Genomic DNA, 18471 nt, shown 5'->3' with positions numbered 1-18471 from the left:
CTTTTGAAAGGTTTTCCATACAAGTGGCTTTTTTTGAAAAATATCCGCTTTGTTGACGAAGATATATTATGTTTATTTTTGTGTTACGGTACTCAGATAACATTAGTTGTAAAGTTTATAGCGTAAAACACGATGTTAAACATCAGAAACTAGTTGCCTGCGGTGGTTCATCAGCATCAGTTGGACAACGCAGCTGCATTTTCATTGGTTTGGGATGGCTTACGTAAGACCATGTCTGATCCGCTATTGGACAGACTCACTGTCAGTTGTTAGCTGAGGGGTAAAAAAGGTGGAATGGACGCAGAGACGATCAGCATCTGTACCTAAAGATGAAGGTTGAGTCAGATCCAACGGATTTCGCTTAAAAATAAGAAAAAGAAGAGCGGCTGTCATCATGGTATGTTCACGAATATTTTGTATTATGTTTTAATGCTGGCAAATAGTCAATTTGTCGCGCGACGTGGTGCATTTTCGTTTGACATTTCCTGTTAGGAGACCGCTATGTAGCTGTTATACAATAATTTTCCTGACTGAACTGTGCATATTAACAGTTGGGCAGAATATGCATTTAAGCGCATAGTAAGCTATGTTTTTAGCATATAATACATCGTAGGCTAAAGAAACACACATAGCCTACATAGCTAGGCACCAGGTATGTTTTAGTAAAATATTCTGTTTCCATCAAATAATATTCACGTTGCTCGTATTTTTTTTTAAATTCTTATCATCATACATTTACAGTATGGGTTTGTGAATCACGCCTTGGAGCTCCTCGTCTTAAGGAATTATGGCCCGGAAGTGTGGGAAGACATCAAGTGAGTTTCTGGATCGTGTGTTTACTATTTGGCCCTGTTGGTATCATTGGTTACACTGTGGCCAAACAGACCACAACAAGGATACAAGACAGGGCTATTGTACAGCCAGCACCTTCAGCTGACACACTGTCAGCTGGGAAAGGCCGGCATTTGCCTTTACTTTAATGATTAACCTTCATCCTCTGCAGACTCACACTGAAACTCATATAGTTGGTAAATATCACATTTTAAATTCTGACCAATAGAAACTTCACTTTTAGACAAGAGCTTCAATAATTGTAGGCTGACATTTAAGGCCAGAAAATAGGCTTATTTGTTCATGCCGAAAAGTAATATTACTAAACTCCTGCAATCATCTAACTTAAGTAAAAATAGGCATGTATGAACATTTCTAAAAGTAAAACCAGGCCTACTCATTATGCAGAAAAATGGTCCTGTAAGTGTTATATGTTATTTGACTGTTATTACTACTCCATTAATGTGTGAGTAACATTTTAATGTTGTAGCTGGTCGAGGTGAAACTAATTTCTATGGCTTTATATATATTTTGGGTAGTAACATAACAATGTATGATATATTCTATGAAATGGTGATATGTTTTGCATGCAAAAAAAAGCTGTCAAATAAATTTACCCCGAAATAATGTAACCAGGCAACTAAAATGAAGTCTCAAGTTTCTTTTTTAATAATAAGGATTTAATATATATATATATATATATATATATATATATATATATATATATATATTATTTATTACTTTAACAGTTTAGTAATAACTTTTATTTAGTAACTTTTATTTCCCAACATCTACTTTTCAATAGCTAAGAAAAACATGATGGGTCAAATGATTAGTTTTAAATTGGTGTAAGAAGTAGGAGAAATATTCTCAACCCGCAACAGGTAATGCTTAAGTTTATCTGAAAAATTGAAAATCACCAAATTAGGAGACACATGGTTTTTACTGGACGGGGGCTCTGCAGACTACCAAGAATACAATTATGGTGAGGAATACTTGTATATATAAATAAAGTAGACTCCCCAATCAAATGCTTTTGCTTCATAGAGGGAGAAAGTGGTACATTCAACACTGACACCTTCCCTCCACCCCAATCACCCTGTGAATAAAAATGAAAACCCCAAAATGGATGGAGAGAAAGAGGGGGAGTGAAGGGGTGGGAGCGGAGGGAAGATATATTTTTTTCAGCATGTTGAGATGTTTAGCTCAAACTGCCCTAGATGTGACCCTGCCCAAAAAAAGACAAATAAAAAAAAAAAAAGGCAGCAGCTGCCTCGTGTAAATGTTTTCAAAGTGGTCATTCTTCAGCCACCATCTTATGTTATCTCTGCAAATTTAACTCATTGTTATTTAATACACAATTCATCATGTTTGGTCGCGTTGAGACCTTTGATGAGCTGAATCATTTGAAAATACATTATTATTTTCTTTACAAAAGCTTTCAAGGCTTGGTATGTTTTTCCAGCTGTTAAACATTCTGATAGAATGGTGGCTGCTGCCAAGGCCTCTAAATCATTTCTGTTTTCTCTGTTAAACAGTACTAATCAGAACCTCATTAACTTTTCTGACATTTTTGTAAAAATTGGGTTGTCAAATGTATAAATAGCAGTCTGAGCTTGGCGCTAAACCTGATCTTTGTATTTGTGCATACAACCACTTCAAAGTAATATGGAAACCTTTCTTTTGTTACCGTATTCCTCACTGTCTGGCCACAAATTAGACAAATACGTTGTTATTGTATTATTGCTGTAAGCAGAAGTCCCTTTGTGATTTAAGCAATTCCAAAAAGGCAAAGCTATTGGTTGTCAAACAAGCTGCCAACAATGTATTTCTGCCTACTGTTTATTTCTGCTGTGACATTTGCTCATGAATGATGGCTTCACCTTGTTTTCAGGAGGGAGGCTCAGCTTGATATTGAGGGTCAGTTCCTTGTTAGAATCATATATGAAGATGGCAAAACATACGATCTTGTTTCTGCTGCAAGCAAAGTTCTCAGTAAGTCACAACAAGTTTCTTTTCAATTATTGGAATAAAAACACTATGTGGTGATATTATAACAGGAATTTGTATTGTAAGATAAAATACTGATGAGATCCTTTCTGTATTTCAGAGATTGATGCAGGAGACATTCTGCAGATGTTTGGGAAGATGTTTTTTGAATTTTGCCAAGAGTCAGGATATGACACCATCTTACGAGTGTTAGGATCAAATGTTCGTGAATTCCTGCAGGTAGGCTCTCCCCTCTTTGAATGTAGAAGAGCTGGATGGTATCATTAACCAACATTGTTTCTAAAATGCAGTGTTTAAAGTGGGACTCCATTGATTTCACACATGAACGTCTGTTTACTCATTACCAGGATTATTGCTCAGCCAGTGCAAACCGTTGTATAATGTCTTGTGTGGCTCAGGAGGAGAAAATAACATAGTGATGTCATTAGGGTAATCTCAATTTGGGCTTGAGACTTTTTTTTGTCTCTCACAAGTCCCATACCTCTTAAATTATTCATGTTTAATGTACAGCATCATCAACCTATTATTTGACCTCAGCCAGGTTTTAATTAACTGTGCCGTAATTGTATTTTGCATATTTTATCTTTTAATCTAAATTTTCAGAATTTGGATGCCCTACATGACCACCTGGGTACCATTTATCCCGGGATGAGGGCTCCCTCATTCCGCTGCACCGATGCAGAGAAGGGGAACAATCTGATTCTTCACTACTACTCAGAGAGAGAAGGCCTGCAAGACATTGTGATTGGCATCATTAAAACTGTCGCTCAACAAATCCATGGGACAGAGATAGAGATGAAGGTCTGCTTGCTGTTTTTGTTTCTTTTATTCCCGCAGCTCTAATGGCTCACTCTGCTACTGATGATGAATGAAGATGACTTTATGTTGTTTCCCTGTTCCTCTCTTAATTTATGGTTTAACATTCAGTGAAGCCTTCTAGTCTCTGTAATGTTTTAGAATATATATGTGTGTGTGTGTGTGTGTGTGTGTGTGTGTGTGTGTGTGTGTGTGTGTGTGTGTGTGTGTGTGTGTGTGTGTGTGTGTCTGAAGAGGTTATAATGTGAAGATTAAACAGAACAGAAACTTCCAAAACATAAAAACATTATATAGTGCAGCACTGTGACAACTGCAGTTCAGCAGTGAGTTTTTTTAGGCTAATGTCTGTGAGTCAGAGGACATTTTTAGATCTAAGTTATAGAGTCTCTAGCTTGGGAGTCTTCCAGGGAGTTTTTTCTTTGACAGTTTTAGTTTAACTATCAAACTGTGTATTAATTTAAATTGGCCATTGACTGCACGTTTATTAGATAATTCACCCTGAGGGGAGATCCATGTTTTTTCCATCTTGGCTCATTTACCCGACCACGCTAATCAGATTTTGTCTAAACTAGTATGAATAGCTTGATGTCATGAACTGTCATTAGTATTTTTATTTGTTTGTTAATGTGCAGCCCACAAATCACAGCCTGTAATCCGTACCAATATCTGCGGCACATTATCCTCCAAAGACAGCCCCTGTACTTTGGCTAGAGTTTTCTCTTGGTTTCATAAGCGAGCAACATTTTCTCCCAAACCTAATCATCTTGTACAGACAGGATCATATTTTTCAGCAATTGTGTGTGTAATGAAAGAACAGAAAATGGCGCTCCAAATGCGACACCCAATTTCAGGAAATATTAGCCACTGTTGCTGTGGAAACAGGGTGCAGAGACAGCAGCTTGACGTCAGCATGCCTTATGCACATAAACCCTCTGAATAATGTAATTTTACAGGGTCTTAATTCTATAAAAGACTTACAGCAAGGTCAATGACATTTTTAATGGAATATTATTAATGAAACACCTAATTGTGTGGATGAAATATGTAATTACACTTTATTAATTGCTGTAACAATGTCACAATATAGGAACGTTTGATTTCATTTGAACTATTATGTCCGTTTTGGAACGATAACATCAATATTCAATCTATTATTTAACTCCATGTAATGCAGATGATCCAACCCAAAAGTGCAGAGTGCGACCACATCAAGTTTCTGATTGAGGAGAAGGACTCGGAGGAAGAGGCGTTCTACGAGGACCTGGATGGCTTTGAGGAGAACGGCACACAGGAGACTCGGATCAGCCCGTACACGTTTTGCAAATCCTTCCCGTTCCACCTCATGTTTGACAAAGACCTGATGCTCACACAGTGTGGGAACGCCATTTATCGAATCCTGCCTCAGGTGTGGTTTCACATCCAATTATGTAACAGTCTGCTTTAAATGATGCAGCAAACACCGTTTCATCACGTCAGCACTTGATTATGTTTTAGTTGACTTGTATTTGTTTCAGTCTCTGCAGTTATTAATTATATAGGTAAAGCAAAAACTTTTAATCTCATGTTACTGAAACATGCATATTTTATTTTATTCCCCAGCTCCAGCCTGGTACCTGTATCCTTCCTTCAGTTTTTTCTTTAGTCCGTCCTCACATTGACTTCAGTTTTCATGGCATCCTTTCCCACATCAACACCGTCTTTGTTCTGCGAAGCAAGGTAGATATACCATATTAATTAGTTTTTTGTCACAGCGTTGTTGGCCAAATGCATCAATATCTTATATTAGCATTCTTTTCCAGAACAGGGCTTGATTGTACATGACAGAATGTGTTTATAATCTAATATATTAATATTGATAAGCTCACTGATCATTTTAGCTGATTTATAATTTAAGCATCTGCATAACACTTTTTTACATGCAGAGATTACTGAGCATGCAAACAATTAATCAATTAAAGAAACTGATATGTAGCATTTCATATTGCATTTATTATTATATATATATGTTGAGAAGCACAGATTTCAGTGAGCAAACAAATGGAAACTCAGGAGGCAAAATGCATAAGTTTTAAATATAATAGCTGCCGTGACTTGCCATGAAAATGCAATAAAGCAGATTGTAGTCACTGTGAAGAGATTGGTCTCAAAGTGCTGCCATTCCTGGGATGCTACTTAAAAGTTGATTATTTTTTACACTCATACAATCTGAACTAATACTCTCAAATGGTGGATGATGCATGTGATACTTTGGGCAAATAAAAAATAAAGAGTGAGCTAATCTGGTGCCCAGTTTTGAAGCAGATGTAGAGAAGAACATATAATGCAATAGTTTATAAGTGTGATATAATCCTGACAGGAGGGGCTACTGAATGTAGAGACTATAGAGAATGAGGACGAGCTGACGGGGGTGGAGATCAGCTGTCTAAGATTGAAAGGACAGATGATTTACTTGCCAGAGGCGGAGAACATCCTTTTTCTTTGCTCACCCAGGTAAACGCACAGTCTGTCCTGACAGAAGCAGACTGAATATACACACAACAAAAACACTGATTCTCTTTAGCCACTGAAAGGGTACACGCCAATTTCTGAAGATTAAAATCCTGGAATCCGAAATTCCAAGGTGTTAATTTTATTTTAATGAATACCATTGCTGTTTCATGCATATAGAAAATAAATCCCACTATATACATACACCAGCATTTTAAGTAAAACTGAGAAGTTGTTACAATTTGCTACACTTGCTTGTCTCCACAGTTTTGTTTACCGTTTCCTTTGTACCACTATATTGGTAATTTGCAGGAAGGTCACTGTACCTACAATGTGTTGGTCTTTCTCTCAATACTTTTTCATTCCCTACTGTACTCTGTTTGTGGTGTTGAGTAGGGACAAATGGCCTTGAGGCTGAAGACTTAAATCTTAAAAAATGGGTCACAAACAAATTATTTCATTTAAAAAAGAAAAAGCTCAGTAATTACCTAAAATTTCTGGGCACTGTAGTTTTTAGCAAATGTTACTCAAACAGGAGTAAATAGTGCACTTGTTAGGGATTATTTTCAGTTGCGGATTAATATGTGATAGCAAGTATTTACGGAAGCGGGGCAGTTTATGTGGGATTAGTCTATATCCTTCGCGTTCCACTTCCGGGATTGCTCCGGTGATGCAGGAAATTCCGCCGGATGCATGTATTTTCAGTTTCCTTCCGCTTTCTTTGTGTTGGGATTTTAAATTTGGTGGATTTATGAGGACTATTGTTGACTGCTCCTCAGATCTATGTATGGTAAATTTAGACAGCTAGCTAGACTATCTGTCCAATCTGAGTTTTCTCTCACACGACTATTTTGCAACGCCTCTGTGCGGAGTTTAGCACCGCCCATGACGATTCTGATTGGTTTAAAGAAATGGCATTAAACCAGAGCAAGTTTTCCTCCCATCCCCGACGGTTGTGTGGAGAAGCCAGACTCTCCTTCAGTACGCTTTGGAGGAGTGTCTGGCAAAATGCTCACCATAATAAATACAAATGTCACCTAGTGCAATTGTGTGCCTCATTTATTTCATTTTTAAAGGATATTCAGGCAGTTTTATAAAGTTGGGGGACTGGTTAGTTTGGGTCAAGCTCCAACAACCGTGGATCCTACACTTCCTATAAACTTGATAGTGTCTTCTCTTCCCTGCCTTTCAAATGCCCAAGCCAATCAAACTCAACACCCCCAGTTTGTGCAAGCTTTCTGTTATACATTTCATTATGAGAAGACATAAAACTGTTTGCACAGGATAAGTAGTACTCCATGTGACAGATCTTTGTAAACAGATCTTTATGTCCAAAATCGGTGGAGTATCCCTTTAATAGTTAATAGAAAAAAACCCACAGAGAAACCTGTGAGATGGTAATTACATTGGTTCTTCTGTTGTGACCTCCATTAGCCTACACCTTGTAGCCAATCAAACCTTTCTAGTGAAATTGGTACCCAGGAGAGCATGGTTGAAAAGATCCTCACAGATCGAAGACACTAGGTAGAGGGCAAGATCAGTTTGTTCACAAAGGGTTGACAGGAAACAACAGGGGGTTGTTCACCTGACCAGATAAGACTGATACAACACAGTGTCTGACCTCACCCTTAACAACAGAACATTTATCTGGAGACAGTAGGCTCGGCCCTGAAAGGACAATGGTGATCTCATTGCTAGTGGTTCACACTTTAGGTTCCGTTTAATATGTCCTGTTTAATTTACACTGATTACTGATATGAACAAAGACCAAGAAAACAAAGGCTGTAGTTTTCTTTCTACACTTAGACACAAATCAGACATTTTCTGCCATTTTGCTGTTAAAATAACACTGTAGCACCAGCAATAATGAGTTTCTCACTGTTTTCTCCTCTCTCGGTTTTTCTAGTGTTATGAACCTGGATGATCTCACACGAAGGGGGCTTTACCTGAGCGACATCCCGCTACATGACGCCACACGTGACCTGGTGCTGCTAGGCGAGCAGTTTCGTGAGGAGTACAAGCTGACCCAGGAGCTGGAAATCTTGACAGATCGTCTGCAGCACACACTCAGGGCCCTGGAGGACGAGAAAAAAAAGACAGACAGGTCAGACATTTTTTCCTCAGGTGTAAACTGCATCTTCAGCTTTTAGTTTTCTAGTGAGAATAACAGTAGAGGAATTACAACCGCATACCAATGTATCATGTAAATAGTTTTACTACATTACCCCAGACCTGCTGAAGTAGATTTTTATTGGTTGAGTTGTGAACCCAAAGTGAGCAGGTCAAGCAAAGAATATTTATCTTCTCAAATAGTTTAATTTAAATATTTTTAGAGGCATAATGAGGTAAAACTACTTGGAACTTACTAAGGAAAAAGGAAAGATAAGATAAATGTCATGGTGTTACGTACCAGATATAGTTTTTTCTGATTTTGGTTATTATCTAGTAATCCTTTAAATTCACATTGTGACCCCTTGGAGTATAAATTGTGTATTACAGTCATTATTACGTGTAATTGTATTCCAAAGCCCTATCATTATCTGTAGGTTGTAAGTCAACCGCCAACTCACTATAATAACAGTGCTGTCATCCTTGTTTTATCTTTGTTTGTTGGAAAAATAAATAATATTCTCTTGAGGACGGACTTGAGACAAGAAACACTGAAGATACAGCAAGACACTAACAGGTGTCATTCCAATAGAGTTATGTCCTACGTGACAGTAGGACCACCTAGGGTCAGAAGCTATTGTTATACCCACGTTGAGGTTTGCCTAAACTACTCGTCAGTCCCTGTTATCGTGAAAACAGTTTGCTTTCAAAAAAGGGCCTGTCATAATAATTTGGCACAGCAGTGGTTGACAGCTGGAGAGGAGCACGGAGGTGGAGGGTGGTCTTTATTAAACACTGCTGTAGAAGCCCCATCTTATAGGAAAATACTTTCACTCTGCTGCTTAGATCCCCATATTATTATTCTCGCCATTCTCCGGTCTCAAAGCGCCTTGGGCCTTGAACATTGAAAAGAATTCATGGTTCCTCTCTGAATATTTAAGAGAACTGCTGCTGTTCTGTCTTTGCCTTTTAAAACTTTAAAACACTGTTTTCTGATAATGAAAACATATTATGCTGTTTCGCTGCCATTCAGGCATGCACCTTACTAAGAGAAAAAAAACACTGTATGCCCTTGTATGTTAAAGGATGTTACAAATGAATACGTATAGTCTCGTCTCCTGGGTAAATACTGTATACTTTCCATGTATAGATTTTTGTGTGGTGACTGTTATCTGTTCTGTATGTATTATGTGTCCTCATATTATGATGCATCATGGAAGGTATTTAGCTTTTAACAGGCCGCCATGATCTAACCAGTTACCATAGAAACACCACCCTCCCATCTGAGAGCAGCTTGTATAGCGAAATGCCCAAAAGGTGGTGGGTGAGCAAAAACATGCTGATCCAAAAGGATGGACTTCACTCTGGCAGCCCAAGCCCATTACTCTGCTGCTCGAGTACACCATAACTACACTTTTGCTCAAAATGTTATTTTCTCTTCTTCACTTTTAGATTGCTCTATTCCGTTCTGCCGCCATCTGTTGCCAACGAGCTGCGACACAAACGCCCAGTCCCAGCAAAACGCTACGACAACGTGACCATCCTCTTTAGTGGCATTGTAGGATTCAATGCCTTCTGCAGCAAGCACGCCTCGGCCGAGGGAGCCATCAAGATAGTCAACCTGCTCAATGATGTTTACACACGTTTTGACATCTTGACAGACTCTCGGAACAATCCTTATGTATACAAGGTTGGAAGCAAGAATCATACCATGACAGTATATCATGTATTTGTGTACATGTCTTTCAAATGAAGAAAATAAGGATCTACGCAGCAAACTGATAATAATCAAAGTGTACAAAAAACTAGAAGTCTACGATCTAAAATTGAGGATTTGAGGGCTTTTGACTACTGTGTCCTGTGCTGCTTCTTCAGCTTAGATGCACCAGTGAAGCACACAGACCCTCTTGGTGAATAATGTTATGCAATTATGCACATACAAGTCAGTGAGTGAGTATTTATATCAGTTGACTTGAGTTTTTCACCATAAGAAGAGTAGTACTAACTTCTAAACACAGTGTAGTTTTACAGAGGGACTGTCCAATTTTATAGGCCTCGTGGAGCAGATTTACAGTCAGGCTTTCAGACAAGAATGCACTTTAAGAAGTCAAACAGACCTCAGCACTTCCAGGGATCGGCTTTAGGCATTGGGTCACCAAAAGAAGTAATATTTACTCTACAAGCTGAATGGCTAGGTGGTCCTCTGGTTTTAGCAGGGCTCAAAGAGGCCCTGAATGTTTTAAAGCTGATGTAAGTGTTTAAGTGTTTATTTCAGGGTGTTTAAATTTATATCTAGCCGCACAGTGCATAAAAAAAAGAAGCTCGTAGCACAAAGTAAAGCAGAGCAAAAAAAGGTTATGATAAAATGCACATAAACAATAACAAAAGGTTTATTTTTTTTATTTTTTTTTTATAAAAAGGTGGAAACCGTGGGTGATAAGTACATGACAGTGAGCGGCCTACCAGAGCCGTGCACACACCACGCCAAGTCCATCTGCCACCTAGCTCTTGATATGCTGGAGATTGCTGGACAAGTCAAAGTGGATGATCAACCAGTACAGGTGTGATATAATGATCAGAAAAAGTTTTCTGCATTGTATGGCTATATACAATTCTGTAGGATAAACTGCCAAAAACTGAATACTGTTATTTGTATGTATTTTGTGTTGCAAAGCTCACAGAGCACACACTAAGTGTGATAGATATATTGATAGAGATATATATCATACTTTTAAATTTATATTTCCATAATATATAATTATCCAAATAACATCGTAGACTGGCGTAATTCTGGGCACAAAAATCTTTTTTTCTAATTAATTAAACACTAATTCTTTTAGATTGGCAGATGGTTTGTGTTTGCACATGAATGCCAATGAGCAATATTTCTATATTTATTGTGTACAGTATGTCTCTGTCATGATTCTCAGACTGTTTTCCTGTTACTGTTTTGTAGCAATGCATCTGTTATTTAGCACATATCATTTAAGCATTTTGGAGCTTAGTTTTTTAATATTGCTCTGAAAATTCATATATTAAAAATACTGAAGAATACTGCTAACTGGCATTAATCCAAACACAACACTTTGCCCTCAAGAATTTTTGATTGATTTTAGCATAATAGTATGTGTGCATGTGGACGCTGAAGTAATGCACAGTGAAATGTTGGATAAAAAACAGCAGACTTGTGTTTAACTGACTGTTGGAGATTGTTATTGTATCAATGACTGTTGAGACTTTGGAAAATCATGTCTGGTTAACAAAAGGCTGTTTATTTGGGACATGGCACTGGCAGAAGAGGAGTCTGGTTTAGTAGCAGAAACAGACTCAAATCATCTCACAATCCGGTGTCTAAAAATAGATTCTCATTTCTCTCAGACACTCTCAGCGGGTTCATGCTCTGTAGACAACAAGCGCTGAAGTGCCTACAAGTTCAAGTGTAAATATTAGTCTGAAAATTGCCTGGGGCTACTTTTGGAATTGCTACTTTATTGCAAACCTAAAGAAAATAAATATCTAATTTTGTGTGTTTTCTGGCAAAGTTAACCTTATATCCACCCACCAAATGTTGCACCTTTTCAGTAGATAGCTTTAAGAACTTGTGCCAACAAACTAAGAAGCATTTTTATCCCTCTCTGTGGAGCACAACTCATTTACCTCCTTGATTAAAAATATACACAGGTTTATTCAAATACTTGATCTTCTCAGGTGTCATGTGCTGCATTGAGTAATGAATTTAACACATATGACTAATGATAAGTGCTCTGTATATCCTATAATACATTTTTAAGCTTGGTTTGCCAGCATTTAACAATAAATTGGCATATTTATTTAATTAGTTTAAATATAACTGACATACGGTGGAATTGCAGAGGACTCTATCAAGACTCTTTTTTTCATTCTCCTCTTTTCAGATTACTATTGGAATCCACACAGGAGAAGTGGTGACTGGGGTGATTGGCCAGAGGATGCCCAGATATTGCCTTTTTGGAAATACGGTCAACCTCACAAGTCGTACAGAAACTACTGGTGAAAAGGGAAAAATAAATGTCTCCGAATACACTTACCGGTAAGTAGATATACCTTCTTATTTCATATACGTGGCATATTGTCATCTGTTTTTTTTGTTCGAGTGAAGTCACTTTTGGATTTTATTACTGGCTGTAGAGAAATTAGGTGGGTCTGAAGGAGCTTTGTGAGATGTTTAAACAGTATTAAAAACGGATTTGTGATTTGTTAAGAAAATACCAGTATTAGACATAAAGAACAAGTTGTCTCACAAGACATTTACACCAGGAGGTGCAGGACAAAAGGCGGAGAGAATCATAAAAGACCTCAATCACCCCAACAGACTCTTTCTCTCTGCTGCGGTCGCGGAGGCGCTACCACTACTTTAAGGCAAAAATAGAGAGGATGAGGAGGAGTTTTCTTCCCTCAGGCCATCCGGGGTCCTGAACTTGTGACTTACACCCATACAACTCATTATACATAATTCACTATTAAAATTCATCCACCTGCCATACATTGCATATACTGTAATATATAAACTGGTTATATGCTTTACATTTTCTGAAACTCATTCACGGTCATGTGGTTATCGCTTTCATTCATCTAAAACTTAGTTATATTGTTTAATTGTTTCCTCTTGTAATAAAATATTCTATTTTTGTAAAGTACTCTATTCTATTAACTATTAGCTTTCTGGAACTGTACAAAATTATTTTTATATAGATATATGTCACATGCACAATCAAAACAAGTAAGGTTGTTTTAGTCGTTTCAGTCAGTTGGTGAAAATAATACAGAATCCTCCCAGACCGTACAGCGAGTGATTTATGATGGTGTTGATGTTGTATTGCAGGTGTTTGCAGTCTGCTGAGAACGCTGACCCTCAGTTTAATTTGGAGTATCGGGGCCCCATCACCATGAAAGGAAAGAAGGAACCAATGAAGGTGTGGTTTCTGTCCAGGAAACCCACCGACACAGAGTCCACCACAGATTAAATTGTAATACACAGATTGTTAAAGCTAAAGCTTAACAATTCAGATTCAACACTAAAACATCACACGTGTCATCTAACAGAAGCTTCAGTATGGTACTGTGTAGTCTAATTTTCTTTATAAAAATTGTGTAAATTTTGAGGCAGGGATGAGTTGGATCAGTTTAATAAATAAAAAATGAGTATCTATCCTCTATTTTTAATATGATGAACCTGTACCATTGCTCTTCCTGCTTGACCATGATCTGTCGTGACCTCACTATATTTTTTAGCGTAGACACAATAGTGAAGTGTTTCATGAATAGTAGAGGTTAGTGATATTCAAGTTTGATACATTTTTGGAATAAAATATTCTCACATTGTTATTGTACATAAAATCACTAAAGGTTTTGATAAGCAAAGCATTTTCCATATATCTTAAGTATTTTAGTTGCTAATTTTGTCATGTACTGCATTTGTTCTACTTATCAGCCCAAATAACTAATGTGTATAAAAATATATTCAATAGCTTGATATCATGTTTGTGCGAATACATTACTGTCACTATTTGAGAGACCCATTTTTGTTCATTGGCTGTGAGAGTTCTACACTGTATATGTTACACTGGCATCAAAACCATTACAATTAATGAGAATTTAGATATTATAGGTGTTGTATTTAAAGATTTATATCACCACATTCACCAGTACTTTGGCACAAAATATTACATACAACTACTGCTACCATTACATTTCAAAGATTTCATGTTGATTTATTTAAAAATAGTCACAAATGATACATGTTCAGCCGTTAGCAAACCTGTATTATAACGCATCTATCACAGAGTTATTAAAATAGTCTGAAATGAGCACTACACTCTACTTTGTATATTGATTACACCTCTTTACTCACTTTTTGTCTGCTTCTGTAAAAAATTGAATACCATGTTCAGTTATACCAAACGTTGTGATATTGATCTACATATTTGGTTAGTTAAACATGTTTTTTGAAATGTATTCTTTTTTTCTGATAGTAACTAAGTAAACTTTATTAGGGGTGGAACTACTGTTTGTGCCTCTATAAGTTAAACTATGTTGTATGTGTTGGATTAATTTCACATGCGTAAATGCATCACACTTCTTCACCCTATTTTTCAGACAATGTCATAAATCAATGTCCTTGCAAGGAGTCCTCCAACCATGCAGCTTCCTTTCTAAGAAACAAACAGGTGCCTCTGTACTGTCCATGTCTGTGCTTGTAAGACATGATTGTTTTATTTTAATAATGTTTGTTGGGAGGTAACTCAATAAAATATAATTTTAAGAGTGGTCAGTTACTAAATATTTCCTTTGTACAGCACAAGCTTTGCTATCCACCTGCTCACTGTGGCTCTTATAAAGACTAAACTTTACAGATGAACAGAGAAAGTTATGCATATCTTGACTTTCATGGTGGCAGTATTGTAATACACAGCAGAGACATTGGTTCAAGGCTCTAATAATATAAAGTAGATTTTTTGTAAAGAGCTCTCTCTAGTGGTCGGTCAGAAGATAACAATCCTGGGAACAAAATATACATTTGTCACTGTGCATTTCTGTTATTGTCAGTAAAGCAGTTTTCACTTTTACGCAGAACATATTTCTTCAGTGGGGTTACCACAAAGAGGGTGCAAACTTTTATTTATGTTATACTTTTTTAAGACACATACATACGTGTTGTACACAGACAACAAAAACCTTTTGGCATTTTGGCATTTTTGTTTTACTTGAAGCATTGATTTAAGACCCTGTGTGTAACATATTACAGTATAACTGTTACAGAGAATAATTGATGCGGTGTCATCCGTGTTGGAAATAAGTGAAATCAGTGTTGTTTTTTTTTTAAGATTATATTTTGGGCTTTTCCGCCTTTATTTTTTGACAGGATTTTAATAATCTCAATCGGGAAAGTATAGCCTACCTAACGTTACCAAATAATGTTGAAAGTAGTTATTGGGTTTCAAAATGTAGTGCAAGTATAAAGTAGCATAAAATGGAAATACTCAAGTAGCCTACCTCAAAGTTGTACTTACCTACGAGATAATTTTTTTTTATATACAGCACTTATCGCAGACAGTCACACAGTGCTTCACAAGCAAAATAAATAAATTAAAACCCACCGATACCAATAAAGATCACAATAAATCAAAGTAAATCAAAAGGGCAAGGAACATAAAAACACAGAGTAATACACAGTCAACAATGTGGCTAGCTAATCAAACGCCTGAATTTAAAGAGATGTCTTACTTAGTTACATTCCACTACTGCATGGTCTAATCAACTATTAGCATACCAATATTCGGGTCAAAGAAGTAACGTTTACCAGTTTCTCTACCATCTTCGACGTTTAAAAAAAAAAAAAAAACGCTTACCATTGTTCTGAGGGTATTTTCAGCATCTGCAAAGACTCTTCTCACCATCTGGATGAAAAGATGTTCCGTCCGCTGAATGTTGAAAAAGATTTTTAACCTGCTTCTCAAGCAGGCCCCTTTCTGGTTATTATTAGAGATGCACAAACTAACGCTAGCTAACGGCTGAGGGTAAAGTAAGAAAGTGGTTGAGGAAGAAACTTGAACTTCTAGCAGCATAAGACCCAAATCAGTCCCTCCAATAAAAGTTGCGATGTCTTTTGTATAGTTCTTTAAAAATAAAAAGGAAACTTGTTTTGGTTTGGGAAAACTACTCCAGGCTGAGTTTTCTTAGTAACCTTACCAAAAAGGCTCAGGATGCTGCAAATGTTGATATAATATGAAAATGGCTGGTGGATTTAAGACAAAACATAATTTATTGAATGAATCAAATTTGAACATGTCTGTCAGTGGCTTGTTGATCTTTACATTGTTAGTTATTTTCCTATCCTGGCCTGGGACACACATTCATACGGTTTGATAAAGTACTGACTTTAACTTATCATTGCACTTACAATAACGAGCGTAGCTGTCCTCAATTTAAGTCATCCTGTAGGCCTATGTCTCACCTCCGGTTTTTCCTGCATCCACCGCAGTGGCGGATCTAGAAAATTTGACATAGGGTGGCAAAGGGGTGGCGAAAGGTCTTGGCAGGGTGGCATTGGAAGACAGTACACGGAAACCCCCATATGTAAATGGCTTGTTTGGCAAATAGAAGAAAAACTGTGAAACTGCATAACATAATTCTATAATTTGTTTGACCTTTTGGTTGATCATAAGTGGTTAATCCCACAATGGGGAAATTCTCACTGTTGCAGCAGTGAGGGATAGGGATAGCTTCATATTTCGCTTCCTTTACGACAACTTTTAACATGTGCAAAATAAACATGAGCAGGGGCTAAATGGCTTTTCAAATCCAACAATAAAAAGTATTGGACAGTTTGAATAAAAGTAAAAAGAAAAAGTTTTATTGTGGTGAATGCACATCTTAAATAATAGGTAGTTGCTGAGCGCACGTGGTTGTTGGAGTTAGAGAAAATGGCATGCCAACTGGCGCATACTTGTGTGTACTGCTCTTAGACATCCATCTTGTTCCTTTCCATATTTCGTAAAGTGTTCTTTCTTTGCCATATTTTAGGAATTCCCATCCCCACCCCTAGGCTTCCCATAGAGCCCAGCTGGAGATGCAGGACAAAAGCAACACAAACCTCATGGCTACTCTGAAGAAGACTGAGCAGCAGCTGGAGAGTAATCTCAACCAGTGGAAGGAGGACAAGGCAGGGTCTGTGTGTGTGTGTGTGTGTGTGTGTGTGTGTGTGTGTGTGTGTGTGTGTGTGTGTGTGTGTGTGTGTGTGTGTGTGTGTGTGTGTGTGTGTGTGTGTGTGTGTGTGTGTGTGTGTGCGCGTTTGCACGCAGGGCGTGTGATGCGTCAGTGCAGTAGTGTTGGAGTAGTAGTGCCTGTAGTTAGTGCATGCTGCTTTCAGCTACTGCCACTGGATAGCCCTTTGTTTTTCAGGGGCGAAAAGAGGAGCCGAGTGTGTAAGCCATGTTTTCTCTCTGTTTGAGTTTTCCCTTTGTAACTACTGACAACATGCACCTCACATTCTCCATTACATCCATACACCTACATTCATCACTGATACTGACAATCACACCTCATCGTTCTCTTGTTTGCATCATTATTTAATAAATAATAACATTAATTAATGTGCATCTCCCTCTTTTGTTGTGGCCTGTGAGCCGGTCGTAACAAGTTGGGGGCTTGTTTGCCGTGAGTATAAAACCAGGACCTTGTTTGTGGTTTTCTTTAATTAATCCTAGTTAGTTGGTGTTGAGGCAATTTGGTTAAGTTGAGTTAGTCTATTGTTGTTTAAATGTTAAGTTGCACTACAGTCATGTGTAATAGAGTTTATGTATACATCAGGGGACAAACGCTCATTTGCATCCTAAACCCCCAAAATATAAGTTAGCTCAAATTATTTTATATGTCAAATATAATATACTAAATATAGGTTTTTGTCTGGAGGTACATGTTGGTCATCCAAAGAAAATAATGAAATTAACACTGGAGCATTTCTTTCAGGGACATTTTTCAGGTTTACTACGAGTCTCATGTAGCTTTAGACTTTAAGACCAAACAGGTTTATTTAGTGTCACAGAGCCTTTCAAACACAGCTGCAATTCAAAGTTTTATGAAGAAGAAATGCTTTACAATATATACTGGTTATTGTCAAATCAGCTTCAAACTTGAATTATTTGGTAAAAATCAATTATCAGTTTACTTTTTTTGTTTTGGGAATAATCAATAAATCCTATGATTTTAATACATGTAGTTTTGGTTTAAAGGTGCTGTAGGTAGGACTGGGAAGATCCAGGACTTAGCCAACAAATTTGAACATCGACAACTTCTCAGTCCCTCCCCCCCTTTCTGCTAAAGCCCAAAACGGTCTCCTAAGCCCCTCCCCCCACAAGGAAGAATGAATGGTGTGCATGAGCATTGACTGACACGCAGTGAGACACCCCCCTGTATGGAGTTATATTCCTATCTTTATTCAAGAGCGCATTATTTCAATTTGAGAGCATTTCTCACTAATATTACGTTCAGATGTAATAATTTCCCTCAAAACCTTGCTCTCACACTCAAATAGTCACTGCTCGCGCTTGGATTTGCTGTGCTTGTGCTCAAACTTTGTGCTTGGACTCAGATATTTCTCCTTGCACTCAGGCTGATTCTGCACGCTTGCAAATCTTCTCCTCTCGGATCTTTCCTGCGCTCTCGGATTGTTTGTGTGAC

At 37.5% G+C, this 18471-nt stretch overlaps 1 protein-coding gene across 1 annotated transcript; it reads left to right on the top strand.

Moving 5' to 3' along the window:
* Positions 1-290: 290 nt before the first annotated feature.
* On the top strand, positions 291-14547 carry gucy1b1 (guanylate cyclase 1 soluble subunit beta 1). The gene is made up of 13 exons (XM_078269658.1): positions 291-397; positions 742-815; positions 2726-2826; positions 2942-3060; positions 3445-3642; positions 4832-5062; positions 5257-5373; positions 6014-6147; positions 8051-8248; positions 9706-9943; positions 10674-10814; positions 12168-12322; positions 13115-14547. The coding sequence occupies exons 1-13, from the start codon at positions 395-397 to the stop codon at positions 13254-13256; spliced, it is 1851 nt and encodes a 616-aa protein (XP_078125784.1). The 5' UTR covers positions 291-394; the 3' UTR covers positions 13257-14547.
* The last annotated feature ends 3924 nt before the right edge of the window (positions 14548-18471 follow it).

The sequence above is a fragment of the Sander vitreus genome, chromosome 2, assembly GCF_031162955.1.
Source record: "Sander vitreus isolate 19-12246 chromosome 2, sanVit1, whole genome shotgun sequence".
NCBI classification, from domain to species: Eukaryota; Metazoa; Chordata; class Actinopteri; order Perciformes; family Percidae; genus Sander; species Sander vitreus.
This window is presented reverse-complemented; position numbering and strand designations above follow the sequence as displayed.